This window comes from Corvus cornix, chromosome 26 (assembly GCF_000738735.6).
Source record: "Corvus cornix cornix isolate S_Up_H32 chromosome 26, ASM73873v5, whole genome shotgun sequence".
Classification (NCBI taxonomy): domain Eukaryota; kingdom Metazoa; phylum Chordata; class Aves; order Passeriformes; family Corvidae; genus Corvus; species Corvus cornix.
Window position 1 is genome coordinate 4,349,612 of NC_046354.1, and position 20,171 is coordinate 4,369,782.

Sequence of the window (20,171 nt, forward strand, 5' to 3'; positions counted from 1 at the left end):
GAAAAAGGACTTCCTCTTCTCAGTTTTGGATTTCCTGCCCTGTCAATCCCAGCCCAGGGAGTGGGATTGTCTCCTCATCCTGATTTCCCTGCCTTTCCAGGCCAATGGGGTGAAATTCTGGGAGATGCTCCTGGACAAGACCCAAATGCTGTGGCTGGGGCACTGAAAGCTGGGTTGAAGATTTGTTCCAACTTGTCAGAAGCTTGTGTGGGTTCTCAGCTTCCAAGGTGGATTCATCCCAGCAGGATGGTGGTAAATGCCCGCTGACTTTGGGCTGGTATCCGAGATCTTCCCAATCTTGGCTTGGCTGAGGCAGCTCCTCTAATTCTTGCAGAGCGCCTTGAGGAATTACAAACAGCTTAAAAGGAAACCACCTGATTTTAAAAAAAAATCCTGTGGTCCAAACAAATATGCATTTCCCTCTTGCTATTAATATCCCAGGCCTTGATCCTCCTCCAAATACTCGTGCAGGCGTTTAATGGCTTGCAAAGGAGCGGTGCCTTTGATCCCAGAGTGGGAATGTTTGCTGGGATGTGAATTATTAAAGGTGAAAGATGCTTTCAAGTGCAACATGCAGCCCGTGTTTTCCAATGTGATTTATTACCTTCCTGGTGTTTCTCCCAGCCTGGCAATGAGAAATTAATTTCCAAGTTTGGGTGGGGAGGTTTGGAGGGGAGTAACTCATGCTTTGGGCACAAACTCCATCCTTTTTTCTAGAGATGATTCCCAGGGGAAGACAGACATTTCTTTCTGCCTGCTGTTCTGAGGAGCCTTTTGTTTTTCAGCTCCTGCTTTGGGCCCTGTTCGAGCTCCCTGGTCCTTCCCTGCAGCAGCAATATTGCAGTGGGGAGGATTGCTGCAGCTGCTGCCATCTAATGGGAAAATTCAGCCTCCACGGCCTCAACTCTTCATTTTGGAATCAAATAAAACCTTTTCTTGCACAACCCTGCTGCCACTCGGCCAAGCAGCATCTTCCATGTGCAATCCCAGCATATTTAGGCAAAGGGAAAAGCTGATCTGATGGGTGGCTTTGCATGGGGAACAGACCCAGTAAAAAGAAGTTTATGTGTTGATCAGGCTGAAATGGTGCTTCTCCTATAATGGATCGAATTTGCAAAGTACACTTGGATTTATATTATTTTAAAATAAAAGAAGAAATAGCAAAGAGGGTCCCAAACAGTAAGAAAAAGCTATTCCAGATATCCCAAATACCAAACCCAGGCACAGCTCTGAGCTGGGCCACATAGATCTTTCCTGAGGAACTACTCCATCACTAAAAATATTATATAAAGAAATATGGTAAAGGGGGATGGACTGGGAATGGGAGCATTAAATATATTGAATTAAGAAAATAAAGTGTTTTAATGATGGGGTCAAAGGAAAATGACTTGAGGTAGGCTGGGGGGAGACACGAGAGATGGAGACTTAGGATACAGAGGTAGTGGAGTGATAAATTGGGGTGTTCAGGGGAAATAAATCATCCCTAAAAGACTGAGATATTCCAGAGTCAATGTAAAGTTGGACCCTGGCTGGTGAAGCTGATATATATAAAAATATATATAATTATATATGAAAATATATAGTGTTACTAGAAACCCAACTCCTGTTGTCACTTTATTTTTCTAAAGCACAAACTGTCTACTATTAAGCTTTGCCATTATTTACGTATAAATAATAACGGCAACAAAAAGCAAATCCAACTAGGCAGAATTATTTCCCCGAACTCTGCACATAAGCACAGCCTTTAAATACACCTGTTGAACTGCTGGGAATTTACATGGAACATATAAAATACTAAAATATAGCGCTTGTATTCTGATTTATTTAGTCTGTATGTCCTTTTTTTCCTGCAAAAGTATGATTCAATCAAGTTGTAAAAAGATTTTTTTAAAAACCCTTGAAATTGGGACATGTGCTTATTTAGATTTTCAGGCTGGATTTAAAACCAATTCAGTTACTTCACAAAGAGCAGAAGGGCAGGATGCAGCAGCTTGTTCTTCTCTGCCCAGCCTCAGATTTGCTGCAATAGTCCAGAACTCTGCTTTGGGGACAACACAATGAAAAAACCTCTTGCAAGCATTTATCTTCTTATTATCCTGGACGTGCTCTTGGGGCTTTTGAATTTATTTTGAGAAAAATATTCAGTAGTTTCTGTCAAGCCCCATCACAGCTCACTGGCAGGATAAACCTGGGAAGGGAAAAATTAGCTTTACCTTGTCTAATTGGAGAGACTTAAGTGCATTTAGGATACACTGAATATCTCATTGTTCCTGATGAAATCCAATCAGATTGCAAAGCCAGAGCAGAAGTCCCCGCAGCCCAGAGCACCAACAGCACTAAACCCCCTTGTTTTATACACTTGGATGGCTCCAGGTTTTCATTTCTTCTATCCCAAGGCTTGGGTTTAGTCCCTGCTGCTTCCCATATCCTTCCAGCATCTCAGACTCATCTGGGTTCCTTTTCTACCTCTTTCCTTGGCCTGTTTTTGGTGTCCAAAAGAAAGGGGTGAAGTTCCCCAAGAAGTATTTTGGAGGGCTGGTGTGCTCTGGGGGAATGGCAAGGAGTTCCCCACAGCAGCTTTTGCTCTCAGCATCCAAGGAAGATCAGGCAAGGAAGACACACGGGGAGAGAGAAGGTGTCCAAGGGCTATTTTTATGTTTTTCTGGCTGTTGCTGCAGTTTCAGATCAGTGTGGGGGGTCTGTCCATCACCAGCAGCAGCCTTTTTTCTTCTGGGGTGCCTTTGGTACTTCTTCTGCCTTATTTTTCAATTCATCTTCACGAACTTTGAGTAACCTGGGAGAAAAGGAAGCAAATTAGCTGGGTATTTCCCCCATATTTTGTATTGTTGTGCTGTGTGTCTTGACAAGCCTTGGTACAAGAGGCTCAGCACGGCTGAAAGGAGTCAGGATCCTTCCAGTTCCGCGTGATCCAAGAGCTGTGGACGCTGCTAAAAATGCTGACCTAAATCAAATCACAGACAGAACTTGTTTCAGTCAAGCCAGGGAGAAATCAGCAGCATCCCAAAAAGGGTTTAATTCATCTCCTTGCAATGCTGGTTGTTCAGGAGACAAGTTAGGCCAGTGCTGAGTGCTCATCCCCGCACATGCTGCCCTGAGTTTTCCCTGGCATTTGGACATGGAGTCTCTGGTGACAGTGACATCCCAGTATTTGGAGTTAAAAAAGCAGGGAGGGAGCCCATTAAACTGAGGACAGCTGGAAAATCCAAGTACACGCCTCACCTGACGAAGCTGACCATGGACTCGAAGACGTTGTGGCCTGAGGCAGCGCTGCACTCGTAAAACATGAGCTGATGCTCCTGGAAGACACAGACCCCGAATAGAAATGTAATGTTCTTGCACTGGAATAGCTTAATGTGGGAATAAACAGCCATGGGACAGTCACAGCCAAGGGAAAACAGGAGGGAATCAAGGAAACAAATACCTCAATAACTTATTTACTGGAACATGAGGGTGAAATCCAGTTTTTCTGGTTGCTACGACACTAACTTTTAATACCAAGGAAAAGGCTGACACTGCAGACAGAAGAATTTGTGATGCCCTCTGGTTATGGGAGTGAACACAGAGAGAGACATACCTAGATGTTCCCAACTCTTTTGTGCCTGACAGTGACCAGTTTGGGAAAATAAGCATCTATCCATCATCTCCATTTGTAAAACTGGCCCATGGATTCTGGCCCAAATCCCATAAGTCTAAAATTAAGTCATTAAAGGTGAGATTCTTCTCATTCTCCTCACCTAACTTTTATTAGCCATCTATATTTGAAGAGATTAATTAAACTTTGATCATTTCAGTATCTTTAAACCAGGATAGTGCTCAGTGGGTTTATTGTTTTGATGGCGCTAGGAACATACTGAACACTTCACAGCAAAGATAAGCAGAGCTGAAAATGTTTTAATTTACAAATCCAGTTCCATAAACCAATTTACTGGGATGGTGCTGGGGCAAAATTAAAGTGGCAAAGGGAAAGCAAGGCAGGGAAGGGTGAGAGGTGGGTTCAGAGAGCGCTTTGCTGGCTGCCTATGCATGAGGGGTAAATTAAGGGCTTTCCCCTTTCTCCAGCTCCTCAGGCTGGTGGTGTTCATCTTTAGCTGTCCCTGCCTTGCTTGGGTGGCTGTGCTTCACCACCTACCTTGGCCAGGCATTCACCCTCCTTCGTAGGGACCTGTCTCTGGGCAGCACAGTCGGTTTTGTTCCCGAGAAGCAGAACAGCAACTCCATCCTCTGCTGCTTCCTGAGTGATAAAGAGGGGAAGAACAGGACAGCTTCAAAATCTTCCTTGAATCCCAGCTGGCCATACTGTCTACACATATCCTGGAACGCCGCGACTGACCCATTGATTTGGACTAATAACAGAACTTTAAATTCTTAAATAAGTTCAACAGCATTTAAGAAATTATTTTTTTCCTCTTAAATCATCTGTCCATGTCTATTAGCAGGGCAGAAAACTGGATGAGTTACCCTTGTAATGAATTCACTTTATGCTCAACTTCAGCAGCCCTCTGAAGATGCTCTGGCTGGGATTTAAAGGCACTGAGAAAGGCAAGATGCTATTTTGCTTCAGCATTTTTAAACACTGACTTTGTGTCAATTGGAAATCTCTGACAAGAAGTTTTTAATAAGCCTTGAATCACCTCCCATTTCCCAGGACTCAAAGTGGACTATTCTTGATGTAAAAGCACCATCACTTCCAACATTTTCCATTCCTCTTCACTAGTTTTTTAATTGTTTAAGAGCTGACCAGTGCTACCAACAAATTACCCTGGGAAACGCTGCAGACTTGTGAAAATTGTCTGTATCTGACTTAAATCCTCCAAGAAAAATTATTTTATAACCAAAGCAATGCGGAATACCCTTTCCAAAGGGCTTGGCCACTCCTATCATCCCAAGAGCTCGGGACCTCACCCACCTGGATGCAGCTGAGCCAGTAGCGCACGTCGGAGAAGGAGTACTCGGAGGTGATGTCGTACATCAGCACCACCCCGTCCGCCTTCCGGAAGAACTGCTTGGTCATGCTGTGGTACCTGTGGGCATTTCAGATGGTCACTACTATGGTCTAAGGAGGTTCTGCCTAGGAGTGATGTGAAATCCTAGTGGAAAAGGTGGGAATGCGGGTCTACAAAACAGGCAAACCCCAGATTTGGCTCTTGTCGTGATGGCAGGGACCATAGGAACAGCCTGAGTGCCAGTTTTATCTTAATTACTTCCTTTATTATGTTTTATCAGATCACATACTGTACAGAGTCCCTCCTTGAGCAACCCCACCTTTGCTTAGCAAAGCCAAGAATATTCATTGTCCCTAAACTACCAGGAAAAAGAAAACCCCAGGTCATGTCCTTAAGCAGCACAGCACCTCACCTTTCCTGACCAGCTGAGTCCCACAGGCGGAGAGCAAAGCGCTTGTTATCCACAACGAGGTTTTTGATCTGATAATCCAGTCCTGGAAGACACAAAAGAGGATATTTTGATACTATAGAGGTCTGCCCTGTGACAGAAGATGGATGGAGAAGACACATGGGGCAGGGTGGTCTGAGGCAGCAGCTCCAGGGGTTGGTCCCAAGGGAACCTCTAGCTTTTAGATGTTCAATGGCTGGATTTTGGGAAGGTCTCTCATCTCATGATGAATAAAACCAGGTTGGTGAAGAGAGGAGAATGGAGCTGAAAGGCAAAGCAGAGGGGAAAGCACTGGGCCGCTGTCATTGGTGCCCTAGGAAGGACGAGGAGGAGCAGCATTTCCTGCCCATGAGCATCCAGGCGTGGGGAGTTGGTGGTTCTGGTTGGCCCCTGGGGAGAGGTTGTACAACACACTTGGCATGAGCTGTAACAGGCATGTGGTGGCCACCAGCAGCTTGTGAGGTGGAGGAAAGGGAATTGCAGTGGTGATCCAAGCGAGTGCTTGGAGAAGGGCTGGAGGAGACCTACCCACTGTGGCGGCGAGGTGGGGGTTGAAGGTGTCGGCGTGCAAACGGTACAGGAACGATGTTTTGCCCACGTGGGAGTCCCCAACGAACAGCACATTGTAGAGGTGGTCTGGATCCAGGGGAGCTTTAGGACAACCCCTTGGGCCTCCTGCCCCACCTGCAGTCACAGCCCCTAGGCTGGGCTCACCTTCCTGGCTCACTTTCTGACCAAACTCTTGCATCTTCTCTTGTTGGCCAACACTGAGGTCTTTGCTCTGTTCTCCTAAGAGCTGCCCTTGCCCCAGTGAGTTATCTCTGAGGACCATCCCCAGCTGATCACTCCCAGCATCTTCTGGTGGCACTGTCACGTGCAGTGTTGATGCTGGTGACACCTCTTGCTTTGGAGGCTCAGCAGGTCTGGCAGCTCTGTGCTCCGGTTCCATCGCGGGTGCTGTCTCCCCCTCCGGCCGCGGGGCCACCGTGTGAAGCCTCCCCTCATGTCCCTGTGCTGAAACCTGCTCCTGAAGCTCCCTTGGGGTTGCCTGTCCCGGAGCACAAAGCCGCCACACATCTGGAATGAGAACATCCTCCTGCATCATCGTTTCCAGCTTTAGGGTGTTGATTTGTAACGGCACCTCAGAGAACAGGGAGGCCAATGCTGGCACAGCGTCATCGTGGCCCTGGTTTAGTCCTAGACCCTGAGTTTTCACTACATTCCTCGCCCCTGCCTCCAGCCTCTCTCCCTGTGCCACTTCCAGACCATGAGCTCCATCCAGAGGCTTCTCCTCTGCAGGAGCCCTCTCTCCCTGCAATAATTCCTGTGACTCCAGAATCTGCCCCTCAGGACCAACATATGTTCCCGGTTTTGCTTGGAGACCAGGGCCCTCTGCAGCAGTGACAGGCTCAGGACACAAAGCAGCCTCAGTTGGAGGGGGCACATATGCAGCAGCAGCTCCTTCCTGCAGGTTTGCAGTGGGAGATGCACCCAGACCTGCCTCCAAACCTGGAGTCCAGCTCTGCTCCCCTTCCCACATCCCAACTACACTCAGAGGTGTCAGATCTGCCTGTGTGCTCCCTCCTGAGCCTGCTTTGGACTCGTGCTGTTCTGTGAACAGCTGCACATCAGCACCAGTGCTCTGGGCCTCCAGTGTGTCCAGGCTTTCAGCCTCCTCCTGTGGTTGTACTCCTGCACCAGCCCCCCCTCCCTGTTTGCCTCGTTCTCCGGCTGGATCAAGCGCAGACTCCTGTGGCAGACCATGCTCTCTTTGCACTTGTGCTTCTGCAGTCAGCTGCACATTGGCACCACTGCTCTGGTGCTCAACACTGCCCAGGCTTTCAGCCTCTTCCCCTGGTTGTAGACCTGCACCAGCCCCCTCTCCCTGACCCAAGGTCACCTCACTGGGATGAGGCTCTGGCTCGTGTGGCAGCCCATGCTCACCTTGTGCTTGTGCCACGTCCTCTTCTTCATCCTCCTCAATCTGAACAGCTCCTCCACCCTCCCCTCCCCATGGAGCCCCTGAGCTGGGTCCCCCACACAGCTGCAGATCTGCCTGGGCATCCTCTGCCTCCACTTCCACTAACCCTGCTTTATCCTCCTGATCCAGGGGCTGCTCATCTGGATCCAGTCTCCCTCCCTGCTCTGTCCCTGGGGATCCAGCCTCACCCAGGAGCTGCAGATCTGCCTCTGTTCTCCCTCCCAGGGTCAGTCTGAGCTCATCCTCCTCTGCAACCAGCTGCACATTGGCACCACTGCTCTGATCTCCCACTGTGGGCAGGATTACCACCTCCTCCACTGGCTGCACACCTGCATCTGTCCCCCTTCTCTGTCTCATGGTCACTCCAGAGGGGTGAGGCACAAGCTCCTGCACCAGCTCACGCCCACTCTGTCCCTGTCCCCAGTCTGCAGCCCCATCCCTGAGCTGCACAGCTGCACGGTCCCCCTCTCCCTGGGGGATTTCTGGGCTGAGACCCCCACACAGCTGAGTGTCTGTGCAGGAGTCCTCTGCCTCCACTTCCACTAACTCTGCTTTATCCACCTGATCCAGGGGCTGCACATCTGGATCCACACTCCCTCCCTGCTCTGTTCCCAGGGAGTCAGTCTGCTTTAAGGCCTGCCAGTGTGCCTCTGTGCTTTCTCCTGAGGCTGATTTGAGTTCATCCCCCTCTGCAATCAGCTGCACATTGGCACCATGGCTCTGGTCCTCAGTAGTGTCCAGGCTTTCAGCCTCTTCCTGTGCTTGCATGTTTTCATCAGCTCCTTCACTGTGCTCAACCCCTGATCCCTGCAGATCAAGCACAGGCTCGTGTGGCAGCCCATCCTCACCCTTTCCTTGTGCCCCATCCTCTTCCTCATCCTCCTCAATCTGAACAGCTGTTCTACTCTCCCCTCCCCGTGGAACTCCTGAGCTGAGTCCCCCACACAGCTGCAGATCTGACTGGGCATCCTCTACTTCCATTTCCAAAACATCTTCTCTATCAGCCTGATCCAGGGGCTGCACATCTGGATCCACACTCCCTCCCTGCTCTGTCTCTGAGGATCCAACCTCACCCAGGAGCTGCAGATCTGCCTCTGTGCTCCCTCCCAGGGTCAGTCTGAGCTCATCCCCCTCTGCAACCAGCTGTACATTGGCACCACTGCTCTGGTGCTCAACACTGCCCAGGCTTTCAGCCTCTTCCCCTGGTTGTAGACCTGCACCAGCCCCCTCTCCCTGACCCAAGGTCACCCCACTGGGATGAGGCTCTGGCTCGTGTGGCAGCCCATGCTCACCTTGCTCTTGTGCCACGTCCTCTTCTTCATCCTCCTCAATCTGAACAGCTCCTCCACCCTCCCCTCCCCATGGAGCTCCTGAGCTGGGTCCCCCACACAGCTGCAGATCTGCCTGGGCATCCTCTGCCTCCACTTCCACTAACCCTGCTTTATCCTCCTGATCCAGGGGCTGCTCATCTGGATTCAGTCTCCCTCCCTGCTCTGTCCCTGGGGATCCAGCCTCAGCCAAGTGCTGCAGATCTGCCTCTGTGCTTTCTCCTGAGGCTGATTTGAGTTCATCCCCCTCTGCAATCAGCTGCACATTGGCACCATGGCTCTGGTCCTCAGTAGTGTCCAGGCTTTCAGCCTCTTCCTGTGCTTGCATGTTTTCACCAGCTCCTTCACTGTGCTCAACCCCTGATCCCTGCAGATCAAGCACAGGCTCGTGTGGCAGCCCATCCTCACCCTGTCCTTGTGCCCCATCCTCCTCCTCCTCGATCCGAACATTTGCTCCAATTTCTCCTCCCCGTGGAACTCCTGAGCTGAGTCCCCCACACAGCTGCAGATCTGCCTGGGCATCCCCTGCTTCCACTTCCACTAACTCTGCTTTATCCACCTGATCCAGGGGCTGCACATCTGGATCCAGTCTCCCTCCCTGCTCTGTTCCCAGGGAGTCAGTCTGCTTTAAGGCCTGCCAGTGTGCCTCTGTGCTTTCTCCTGAGGCTGATTTGAGTTCATCCCCCTCTGCAATCAGCTGCACATTGGCACCATGGCTCTGATCCTCAGTAGTGTCCAGGCTTTCAGCCTCTTCCTGTGCTTGCATGTTTTCATCAGCTCCTTCACTGTGCTCAACCCCTGATCCCTGCAGATCAAGCACAGGCTCGTGTGGCAGCTCACCCTCACCCTTTCCTTGTGCCCCATCCTCCTCCTCCTCGATCCGAACATTTGTTCCAATTTCTCCTCCCTGTGGGACTCCTGAGCTGAGACCCTCTGACAGATGCAGATCTGACTGGGCATCCTCTGCTTCCACTTCCACTAACTCTGCTTTATCCACCTGATCCAGGGGCTGCTCATCTGGATCCAATCTCCCTCCCTGCTCTGTTCCTGGGGATCCAGCCTCACCCAGGAGCTGCAGATCTGCCTCTGTGCTCCCTCCCAGGGTCAGTCTGAGCTCATCCCCCTCTGCAACCAGCTGCACATTGGCACCACTGCTCTGGTGCTCAACACTGCCCAGGCTTTCAGCCTCTTCCCCTGGTTGTAGACCTGCACCAGCCCCCTCTCCCTGACCCAAGGTCACCCCACTGGGATGAGGCTCTGGCTCGTGTGGCAGCCCACGCTCACCTTGTGCTTGTGCCACGTCCTCTTCTTCATCCTCCTCAATCTGAACAGCTCCTCCACCCTCCCCCTCCCCATGGAGCCCCTGAGCTGGGTCCCCCACACAGCTGCAGATCTGCCTGGGCATCCTCTGCCTCCACTTCCACTAACCCTGCTTTATCCTCCTGATCCAGGGGCTGCTCATCTGGATCCAGTCTCCCTCCCTGCTCTGTCTCTGAGGATCCAACCTCACCCAGGAGCTGCAGATCTGCCTCTGTTCTCCCTCCCAGGGTCAGTCTGAGCTCATCCTCCTCTGCAACCAGCTGCACATTGGCACCACTGCTCTGATCTCCCACTGTGGGCAGGATTACCACCTCCTCCACTGGCTGCACACCTGCATCTGTCCCCCTTCTCTGTCTCATGGTCACTCCAGAGGGGTGAGGCACAAGCTCCTGCACCAGCTCACGCCCACTCTGTCCCTGTCCCCAGTCTGCAGCCCCATCCCTGAGCTGCACAGCTGCACGGTCCCCCTCTCCCTGGGGGATTTCTGGGCTGAGACCCCCACACAGCTGAGTGTCTGTGCAGGAGTCCTCTGCCTCCACTTCCACTAACTCTGCTTTATCCACCTGATCCAGGGGCTGCACATCTGGATCCACACTCCCTCCCTGCTCTGTTCCCAGGGAGTCAGTCTGCTTTAAGGCCTGCCAGTGTGCCTCTGTGCTTTCTCCTGAGGCTGATTTGAGTTCATCCCCCTCTGCAATCAGCTGCACATTGGCACCACGGCTCTGGTCCTCAGTAGTGTCCAGGCTTTCAGCCTCTCCCTGTGCTTGCATGTTTTCATCAGCTCCTTCACTGTGCTCAGCCCCTGATCCCTGCAGATCAAGCACAGGCTCGTGTGGCAGCCCATCCTCACCCTGTCCTTGTGCCCCATCCTCCTCCTCCTCGATCCGAACATTTGTTCCAATTTCTCCTCCCTGTGGGACTCCTGAGCTGAGACCCTCTGACAGATGCAGATCTGCCTGGGCATCCTCTGCCTCCACTTCCACTAACTCTGCTTTATCCTCCTGATCCAGGGGCTGCTCATCTGGATCCAGTCTCCCTCCCTGCTCTGTCTCTGAGGATCCAACCTCACCCAGGAGCTGCAGATCTGCCTCTGTGCTCCCTCCCAGGGTCAGTCTGAGCTCATCCCCCTCTGCAGTCAGCTGCACATTGGCACCACTGCTCTGGTGCTCAACACTGCCCAGGCTTTCAGCCTCTTCCCCTGGTTGTAGACCTGCACCAGCCCCCTCTCCCTGACCCAAGGTCACCCCACTGGGATGAGGCTCTGGCTCGTGTGGCAGCCCACACTCACCTTGCTCTTGTGCCCCATCCTCTTCCTCATTCTCTTGGAGATCAGTAGCTCTTCCACCCTCCCCTCCCTGGGGGGTTTTTGGGCTGAGACCCCCGCAGAGCTTCAGATCTGCCTCCACCAGTTCCAGTGCCTGAGACTTAACTGGGAACAGCCCACACAAGTCTGGGCTGCCCACAGGTGTTTGTTCTGGGGAAGGACCCTCCCTGTGCACTGCAGCAGCCCCCATTTCTTCTCCCAGCCCTAACTCTGGTTTGTCCTCCAGTGGCACACCTGGATCCACACCTGCTCCCTGCTGTACCCCTGGGGATCCAGCCTCATTCGAGACCTGCAGATCTGCCTCCACCTCTGCCAGCAGCTCCATGCTGGTGCTGCTCTGGGCCTCCATCAGTTTCACATCTGTTCCCACTCCTCCTTCCTGGCTGTGCGTGGGTAGCACAGCCGCTGCCAGTGGCTCCTGAGCGCCCACACTCCCTCCCTGCCCTGCACCTCCCCTGGCACACTCACCCTGCAGCTGCTCTGCCTCCCTGGGATCTGCTTCCTCCACCTCCTCTTCCTCGCTCCCAGCTCTGCTGCTCCCTGCACGCTCAGCTCGGGCTGGCAGCACTTCCAGCACTTCAGAATCCGCAGTCTCTCCCTGGGGCTGCACCTCCGGACTGGCATGCTCCTCATCCAGCACTGCCGGGCCAGGAGCCACTGCCACCTCAGGGACACCATCCCCATGAGCTGCCTCCACTTGTGCCTCACTCCAGGATGGTGGCTCTGGCTCCAGGTGCTCTCCCAGCTCAGTTTCCAGTTTCTCAGGGAGCCCTGATGCCGGGTCAGCCCATTCCTGCAGCGCCATGCTTGGGGCCTGCACACATTGACCCAGAGTCCCGCCTGGCTGGAGCTCATCCACGGCAAGGCACTGTCCCACTGCCACACCTTCCTGCCCAGCCTCAGGTGGCCCCAGACCTGCCTCCAAATTTTCTCCTTGGCTTATCTCTACTTCCTCAGCTTCTCCCAGGAGCTGTGGTTTTTTCCCACCTGTTTTTTCCTGCAGCCACCCTGCTCCCTCCACCTCCATCGGCACCTGCTCTCCTGCCTTCGTGCTCTCTCCCAGATGCTCAGCCACATTTAGCACCATCTCCACACCAGCACCCTTTCCTTGCAGGAATAACATCTTCTGTGCCTCCTCTGGGTTCTCTCCCTGCTCTGCCCCTGGCTCCTGAGCCATGCAGTGCCCGGCTCCTGTGGACGCACCAGCCTGTGTCACATCCGGAGCACGAAGCTCAGCTGTGGCTGGTCCCTCTTGCAGGTCTCCTTCAAGCAGCTCGTGATGGCTGTGGCCAGGGAGGGTCTCCTGCAGGACCCCAGGGGTTGTTCCATGGGCTGTGGCTGCCTCTGGCCCCATTTGGGGCTCAATGTTGTCCCAGGGGTGACAGGGAGCGTCTGCCAGGGCAGGGGGTGCACCCGGTGCCTGTGCCTTCAGATGTTTGCTCAGAGCTGCTATTGCATCATTCATCTCTCTTAGCAAAGAGCTTTGGTCAGAGAAAGCTTCCTCTTTCAGAGATTCTGGGAAGGGGTCCTCTTCTGCAGAGCTTGCTTTCCCTGGGGCTCCTGAAAGGTTTATTTCTGCTGGCAGCATTTCCCAAACCCTGGAAAGGGCAGAAAATGGGATCAATGAACCAGCTCCCAGGTGAGGCTCCAGCTCCCTCCCATCCCCAGTCAGTCCCAGAGGGTGTCTGATCTACAGCCTCACCCCACCCCTCTCCAAACTGGATTTTATTTCCCCTCTGGGTGCGCTTGGAGTTCACACGGGCAGCAATGGGGGCAGAGGAAAGGGGGATGCACACGCAGGCAGCCAGACCCGGGGCCGTATCCTGGCCTCTTCCCAGTACCCATACTGGCATTATCAGACAGGAAAAGACAACTCTCAGCCAGGTACAGCAAGTTCCTGAGCCAAGGGAGTGATGAGCTGGGATAAGAGATGTGATCTCCAGGGTGAGAGATGAGTGGGTGGGAGAGGAGTCTTAAAAGGATGAAATATGATTGTTTGCCTGGGGAGGGTGGAGGGAGGGCCTGGGGCTCAGCCCCAGCTCACAGACACCAAGGGCACACACGGGAGCAGCAGGACCCCTTACACTTTGTGGGTGCTCTTGGCTTTGCTTTCGTCGCTCTGGGATCCCAGCCTGATCCGCATCTCGGAGCGGAACTTCTCGCTCTTCCCAGGACTCAGCTGCAGGAAACAGGGTGGGAAGAGGAGAGAGAAAAACGCTCAGTGAGGGAGAATATCCACCCGAAACGCTGTGGAGTTCTCTGAAATCCCCTGAAATGCTGGAGGAATCCAGCTGTACCCACCCAAAATCTTGGGGGTACCAGAAGTAAGGTGCTGCAACCCCCTCCCTTCCCAAATATCTGCACCAACCCCGTTTGAGAAAGCTTTTAGGGGAGGCAGTGCTGCAGGAGCACCCTGTGCCCTTGGGCTCCCCAGCAGTTCCAAACAGAACGGGACAAGGCCCTGGAACACTGCCCCCCTGTCCTGTCCCCACACACCCTGCTGGAGTACCTGTGGGGACATTGGCACCTCGATGGGTAACTCTGCCACCACTCTGTCCCTGCAAACACAGAGCACAAGGGTCGGAACAGGAACTCCATCCTCTTCACCACATCCACCCCTGCACCAGGGTTGTCAGGGTAGTGATAGTCAGCAAAACCCACAACCCTTGGATCAGTCCTATTGAGCCCTCCTGGGTGAAGGACACCCCCATTTCTCTGGCACTGCCCTCCAGGAACACATTCAGTGCGTGGTGCTGATAGTCCTGCCTTCTTCTCTGATGCTTTGCACACCAAACCGTGGTGAACCTGGACTGTGGATAGCACTGAAGCACCGTGGGGCTGAGGCCCATCCGACTCGTTCCGTATCCAGGAGGAAATGACAAATATGGGGATACGTGAGCGACACATGGTCACTGAGCTACTCACCCGGGCTGCCCTGTGTGCTCCCAAACCACTGTAGCCCTCATTGTCCTCAGGTGGTCCTGGGTCTGCTGCAGCTGCTGGTGCAGGTGCTGCAGATGATGCTCCAGTGCCCGGTTGCTCTCCTCCAGCTGCCGGTTTTCCGTGCTGGTGGCTTGCTGGGAGCTGTGGAGGCTGCGGCAGCGCCGCTCCAGCTGTGGGATGGCAACCAGGATGCTCACAGCCCGCCCAAATCCCCATTAATTAATTAAAAAACATCTCCTCTAGACCCGGGGCTGAATTATGCCCCCCCCCGAGGATGGTGGGTGGGAAACTCAACTCGTGTCCTCTGGGGATGGAGGGGAGTGTGGGATGGAGGTGGCAAATGCGGTGTGGAGGCTCCTGTGTGACAACCTGCAGCCAGGGCTGGCAGGGACACACCGGAATCAGCTGTGCATCACCGTGGGGTTGTTACAGCACAGCCCAGAGACCCCTAACACACAAAGGGGGGGTTGGGGCCAGCCCACCTCCATCTGCGCCGTGACCAAGCGCTGCACCTCCCTCTCGCTGGCATCCAGCACTCGCCGCAGCTCCTCACCGTGCTGGTGGCTCCGGGCCATGCTCTGGGGCGGCACAAGACATTGGCACCCACTCATCCATCAGAAGCTGCCGAGGGGGTTTGGGGTGCTGGGTCCCCCCGGCAGGGACAGCGAGGGGAGAGGAGCAGCAGTGACCCACCTGCTGCTGCAGCCGCAGCTGTTCCTGCTGGATCTGCTGCTCCAGGACCTCGCAGAGCTGCTGCACGTCCTTGTCGTGCTCGGCCACACGCCTGTGGTGACAGCAGGGCCGGGGCGGGGGTGAGACCCCGCTGCAGGGAGTGCAGGTCCCTGGGACCCCGCAGTGCCCGCGGGAGCCTCAGGCTGCGGCTGGGTGTGCCCCACCGCACCCAGCACGGATGTGTCCGGCAGTCCGAGTCCGGCTCTTTTGCCATCCCATCCATGACTGTAGAGGGAGCCCGACCCCAAACATCAGCAAAACCGCTGCTCCGGCCGCTGGTGGATATGGTGAAAGCAGCCAGGTTCCTCTGCACGGCTGGGGTGGCCCTTCAGGGCCCATCCCTGTCCCCATGCCTCCTGTCCTATCCCTATGCACTATCCTGGGGTGACTCACTTGTTCAGAGTCAGCTCCAAAGCCTCCTTCTCGCTCCTGGCTTCTTGGATGCGGTGCCTCATCTTGGCCAGGAAGTCCTCCAGGTTGTCCAGGAGCTGGGGCTCATCCTGCCGGAGCTTCACCCAGAGCTGCCAGATCTCCTGTCTGCAGGGAGAGGGGAGTTTTGGGGTGAGCACCCCCCCCAGAACCCCCAAATCCAGGCCAGCTGAGTCATTCAACTCACACTTTCTGAGGTGTGTGGGGACAGATGAGCATTGGGGTCGCTGTGACCTTGTTCCCTGCTCCTGTGCTTGGGCCAAAGGCACTGCCAAGGCATTTCTGGGCTCCCTGCCTGTGTGGGGATCTCCTGCCCCAAGCCTTTCCCCCCCTACCCATCCTGCAGGACACCCATGGGTGCCAAGCAGGGCACTTACTCTTCAGAGACGTTGTCAGTGCCCAGCTGCTCCATAAAGGCAGCGAAGTGTCTGCGCTCCTCGCTGTCCCCCGCTTCCAGTGCCGGGGTGGGGAGGACCAGCCGGACCCTCCGGGACGCTGTCTTCCGCCGCCGGTGCTCCCTGGCAGCTTTGTGGGAGCTCAGGAACTGCCCTGCTGACAGATATCCCAAATCCTCAGTGCCCAGCCGGGGCAACAGCAAAGCTCAAACCCCAACACTTCCCCCTCCACGGCTTCAACAAAGCGGCACAACAGGACCCTGCACCAGGTGAGCCGTAGGGTGAGACCTGGGCGTGGGGACGATTCATCCTGTGCCACACAGCAAGGGCAGCATTTCACACCCCCCAGGAGAGCACCAGGACTGTGCCCAGGATGAGCCCGGGCTGCACTTACGGAGCCCGGCCAGGAACTCCTCTGTGCCCAAGCGCCCGGTGCCAGCGGCATCCAGCCCATCGAACACAAGCTCCAGCTCCTCCCTGCTGCACGGGAAACCTTCCTCCTGCAATTTCTAAAACCAAAGCAAGCCAGGGTAAAAACCCACCCATCACACCATGTTCAGTCACCCAGGCAGTGCTGGACCCCAGGTGACAGCCCCATCCTCACCTGCACATCCGAGCGGGTGATGACTCCCGCCTGCTCCATGTCCCTGTCACTGAGGAATTGCTGCACCCTCTGCACTATTTCAGATGCCCACGGTGGCTCCTCACTGGGGGCAGGTGCTGGTGCTGGGGCCTCCCCAGAGCCCTCACGCAGCTGCTTGCGCCGGCTGGAGCCCAAGCGCCGGCCCTTGGTGGCTGCCCGGCGCTCGGACATGGCCCCGGCTCCGGCCTGGCAGGGAACCGGCGGGTGCTGAGCCTCGGCCCTCTCCTCGCTGGAGACCTTTGCTCTGGCCTGGTGGGACACAGCGGAGAGGGACCAAGTTGGAAATTCATTTTGCTGCTGTCAAGGGCCTAAAACCCGATTGCTGAGGAGGGTTTGGCAACAGGAAGAGCAACCCTTATCTCCGATTGCACGGCGTGAACGGAGCCTGGATCTGCAGCGGCAAAGGCTGCTCCCGTGGCCATCCCAGGGGCTCCCAGCCCAGCTCCCAGCCCAGCTGCCACCCAGCTGCCACCAGCCAAGAGCCCATCCCAAATCTCCCCATGTTCTCCCCAGGCTGTGGAGGATGCACAGGGCACCAGCACCAGCAAGGGCCACCCTGGAGGTGACACAGCAGGAGGTGACACCAGCAAAGGACCAGCCAAGGCGGTGCTGGAGGTCTGAGAAAGACGTGCTGGTTTCCACCTGCCTTCTCACAGCTCAGCAGCAGCTTTTAAAATTCCTCCCCCAGTTTTCACAGCTGTGAGTCAGCTCCGGGCAGAGGACACGAGGCCTCAGGAGGTTTCCACCACGCTGCTGCTCGCCCAGGCTTGTGGGGCCTGACCTGGGGCCTGGCTGGGTGGTCGTGACACCCACAGCCACTGTGCCATCCCCAAGAGGGGCTGTTCTTTGTGTGGCAAAGCTGAAACTCCAAGGGAAGGAAACCACAGCCGTGGGGAGTGGTGACGCAGAGCCAGGGCTGTGCTCGATCTGGCTGAGCCCAGCTCTCCCCTCCCAGCCCGGGGAGACCCCAGCTTCTCCAGCCCTCTGCCCCCTTCCTTTTGCCATGGGAAACAGATCCTGCTACATCCCAGTGTGCATCAGAAATGTGGGAACAGGCCCCAAAACCAGCCCAAACGCCTTAAAGCAAGAGGGTTTTGTGGAGTTGCTGGAGTCCCACAAGACCAGAAACACCTTTCTGGTGGTCCCAGCCTCTAAGACAGCACAAGTGGGAGCTCTGGGGGGCAGGGAGGTTGTTTAAGGCATGGGGAACCCCCTGGTTACCTGTCCCAGCCTCAGGGCAGGTGAGCTGAGCCCACAGCACGAGGGAGGCACTGAACAAGTAGGGGGGATGGGATGGGATGGGATGGGAATTGTGCCCCCCAGCAAAGCAGGGCCCCCATGGCATCACCAGCTGCCAGAGTCCTGCCTCCCTCCACAACACCCTGCACTGCTCCCAGCCATCAGACAGGGGCTTCCAGCCACAGTCCCCCACAAGGAAAAACCCCCTTGGATCATCAACAGCAAGAAAAACCCCTCATTTCCCTCACTTTTCTATTTCTTAAGGTAATGCCCAAGCTGTCCCCAGAGCAGCAGGACTCACCCTTCCCACGGCCGAGAGGGATGCTCAGGGCTGGGGCACTCGAGGCCGAGGGGCTCCCCAGGTCAGAGCGACGCTGGTCCCACGCCGAGGGCGCTGGAGCGGCCCCGTGCCCCCGCTCTCATCTCTCTTACCCAAGGCGCTTTCCGTTCTCGGTGACACTCAACTGCCGGTGCTCACACATTTCCTGTTTGCTGCGTTGCAAGTGGGCTGTGGGAAGGACCCAGCCAGAGGGTCACCGTCCCCACAAACTCCCCAGATCCCAGGGCAGCTCTGCAAAGGCACTGCCAGTGCCATTGGGAAGTGCAGCAGAGGCCCCGTCCTTTCCTCATTTGCAATGGTTCAGGGCTGGGGGGTGTTTGGGGTGGGGGAAAAACAGCAGACAAACAGCAAATGTTGTTTTGAGACTCCAAATAACCCAAACCACAAGACTATTTATAACCCCAGATTATAACATCCTACCAAAGACGGAACAACCTGAAAATCCCCCCTGCGGAGGCTCTTTGGCCCCAGAATCTGGAGATGTCCCCCTGTGCTCCTCTCTGATTTTTTTTAAGGCTCCTGCCTGAATTATAAACTTGGCTTTAAACCCAGCACCAAACCCACTGGCCGCCCATGGGCTGCAACCACTGTGCTTCCTGAGGGGATGGAGGGATCAGATGGATCACGGGCATTTTTCCTACTCTTTAACTGCAAAACGTGAAGAGAACTCAGGCAGGAGGAAACACTGTTCTCTCTAGGGCATAACTCCAACAAACATCCCCTGGCTCACAGCGGATCTGAGCCCAGGCTCCCAGGGCAGGAGCCATGGGGTGGAAGCTGATACCCCAGCTATCTCTGCCCATCTAAACTGGTTAAATCCCTCACTGAGAACCAGCCAGGCCCTGCTCATTTTAACCCAAGGCAGCAGCAGCCAACTCAGGTCCATGCGCTCCATCAGGGTATTTATGGGCCAACTAAAAGCTCAGCCGGTTCTTCTCCCTGCTCTGGGCCAAGCTGGTGCTGCTTACCCCAAACTGAAGCACCCTGGAGGGCTCAACCCATCCCCTTGCCCTGCAACCCCTGCATTGTTTGTGGCTGCATGGAGAAGGTTGGATTTTGGCTTTGCTTTCTCCAAGGATTTGAGGAGAAATTTTTCCCTTTTGAAGGGAAAACCCTAAATATCCCTGGGAGAGCTTGATTTGTGCCCTCTGCCCAGCAAGACTCTGGCATTGTAATCCTAGTGGCAGAGCCGTGCTGGCAGCGAGCGCCAGGATCAGCGCTGGTCACCGGAGGGCACAGCCCAGGAGGGAGGGCACGATCCAGGAGGGAGAGAATGATCCAATGCCGATGAGGTGCTGGAAGGTGTCAGTGAAAGGGGATTGAATGGGAAGAAGGGAAGGGAACCACCTGACCCTCCCCCTGTGGGGGTTTGACCTTCAGCATCCCTGCTCTGTGCTGAGGCCAGGCTGGGGTGGGAGCAGCAAAACACAACCTGGGCTGAAAGTGGGAAGTTTCCATCCACTCCCCAGCTGCGGGGAGCCCATCACTGCTTTGTGTCCCAAAGCTGGGGGGACACAGTCCTGGAGTGTCCCAGGGACTCAGAGCTCCAGCCCTGGTGCCCGGCTCCCTCTGGCACAGCAGAGCTGGACCCTGGCTCTCCCCAGAACCCACAAACACGGACAAGGGGGTTTCACTGATTTATTTCTCATTTCTATTTCTCATTTCCTTCATTGCCACTGCTCCTGGCAAATGGGAGATGACAGCAGAGGGGAGCTCCCGGCAGCAGCCAGGGGGGTTTGGAAGGACTGACATAAGGTTAGAAAGGGGCTAAGGCTGTAGGGTTTGACTCAGCAGCAGCTCAAAGGCTGAGTGATTGCATGTCAAGGGACATGGGCCTGCACAGATGTCACCCCACACTGCAGGGACAGGCAGATGCTTTCGGGATGCCCAGCTGAACAATAACACAAGGCTGTTCATTGCCATCGACTTTCTTTTCACCTGGATCCTTTGCAAGTTAAGTCATTTCTCACATTAACCAGAACCCGAGTCTGCATCCAAGCCTTGCTCAGTCCTCCAAGGAAGCAGCCAGTGGTAGAGACATCCCTGACTCCCAGGGAACCTCAGTGCCCCCAGGAAATGCCACTG

General features: G+C 55.0%; 1 protein-coding gene across 3 annotated transcripts; it reads right to left on the minus strand.

Moving 5' to 3' along the window:
* Positions 1–1,601: 1,601 nt before the first annotated feature.
* On the minus strand, positions 1,602–18,209 carry RAB44 (RAB44, member RAS oncogene family). 3 transcript variants are annotated; one of them, XM_039565504.1, is made up of 17 exons: positions 18,048–18,209; positions 16,469–16,756; positions 16,259–16,373; positions 15,847–16,018; positions 15,434–15,577; positions 15,002–15,092; positions 14,791–14,886; positions 14,291–14,478; positions 13,875–13,923; positions 13,450–13,544; positions 11,834–12,963; positions 5,941–6,489; positions 5,377–5,458; positions 4,928–5,042; positions 4,151–4,252; positions 3,241–3,317; positions 1,602–2,794 (listed from the first exon to the last, which is right to left on the minus strand). In XM_039565504.1, exons 2-17 carry the CDS (start codon positions 16,676–16,678, stop codon positions 2,707–2,709), a joined length of 3,303 nt encoding a protein of 1,100 aa, XP_039421438.1. In that variant the 5' UTR covers positions 16,679–16,756; positions 18,048–18,209; the 3' UTR covers positions 1,602–2,706. The 3 variants fall into 3 exon arrangements, with proteins under 3 accessions (XP_039421438.1, XP_039421439.1, XP_039421437.1); XM_039565505.1 differs by having other exon boundaries at positions 12,569–12,963; positions 18,048–18,208; XM_039565503.1 differs by lacking the exons at positions 11,834–12,963; positions 13,450–13,544; positions 13,875–13,923; ... (6 more) ...; positions 16,469–16,756; positions 18,048–18,209 and having other exon boundaries at positions 5,941–11,824.
* Positions 18,210–20,171: the final 1,962 nt, after the last annotated feature.

What these genes read in the sequence shown, in the direction of transcription:
- RAB44 (XM_039565503.1), bottom strand. Translation starts at nt 10,126, where the DNA reads ATGCCCAGGCAGATCTGCAGCTGTGTGGGGGACCCAGCTCAGGGGCTC. An exon ending in CCACCTCGCCGCCACAGTGG is followed by an intron (nt 5,459 to 5,940) that starts GTAGGTCTCCTC and finishes TGTGTCTTCCAG; the next exon opens with GACTGGATTATCAGATCAAA. An exon ending in AGGGTGAATGCCTGGCCAAG is followed by an intron (nt 3,318 to 4,150) that starts GTAGGTGGTGAA and finishes TGTGTCTTCCAG; the next exon opens with GAGCATCAGCTCATGTTTTA.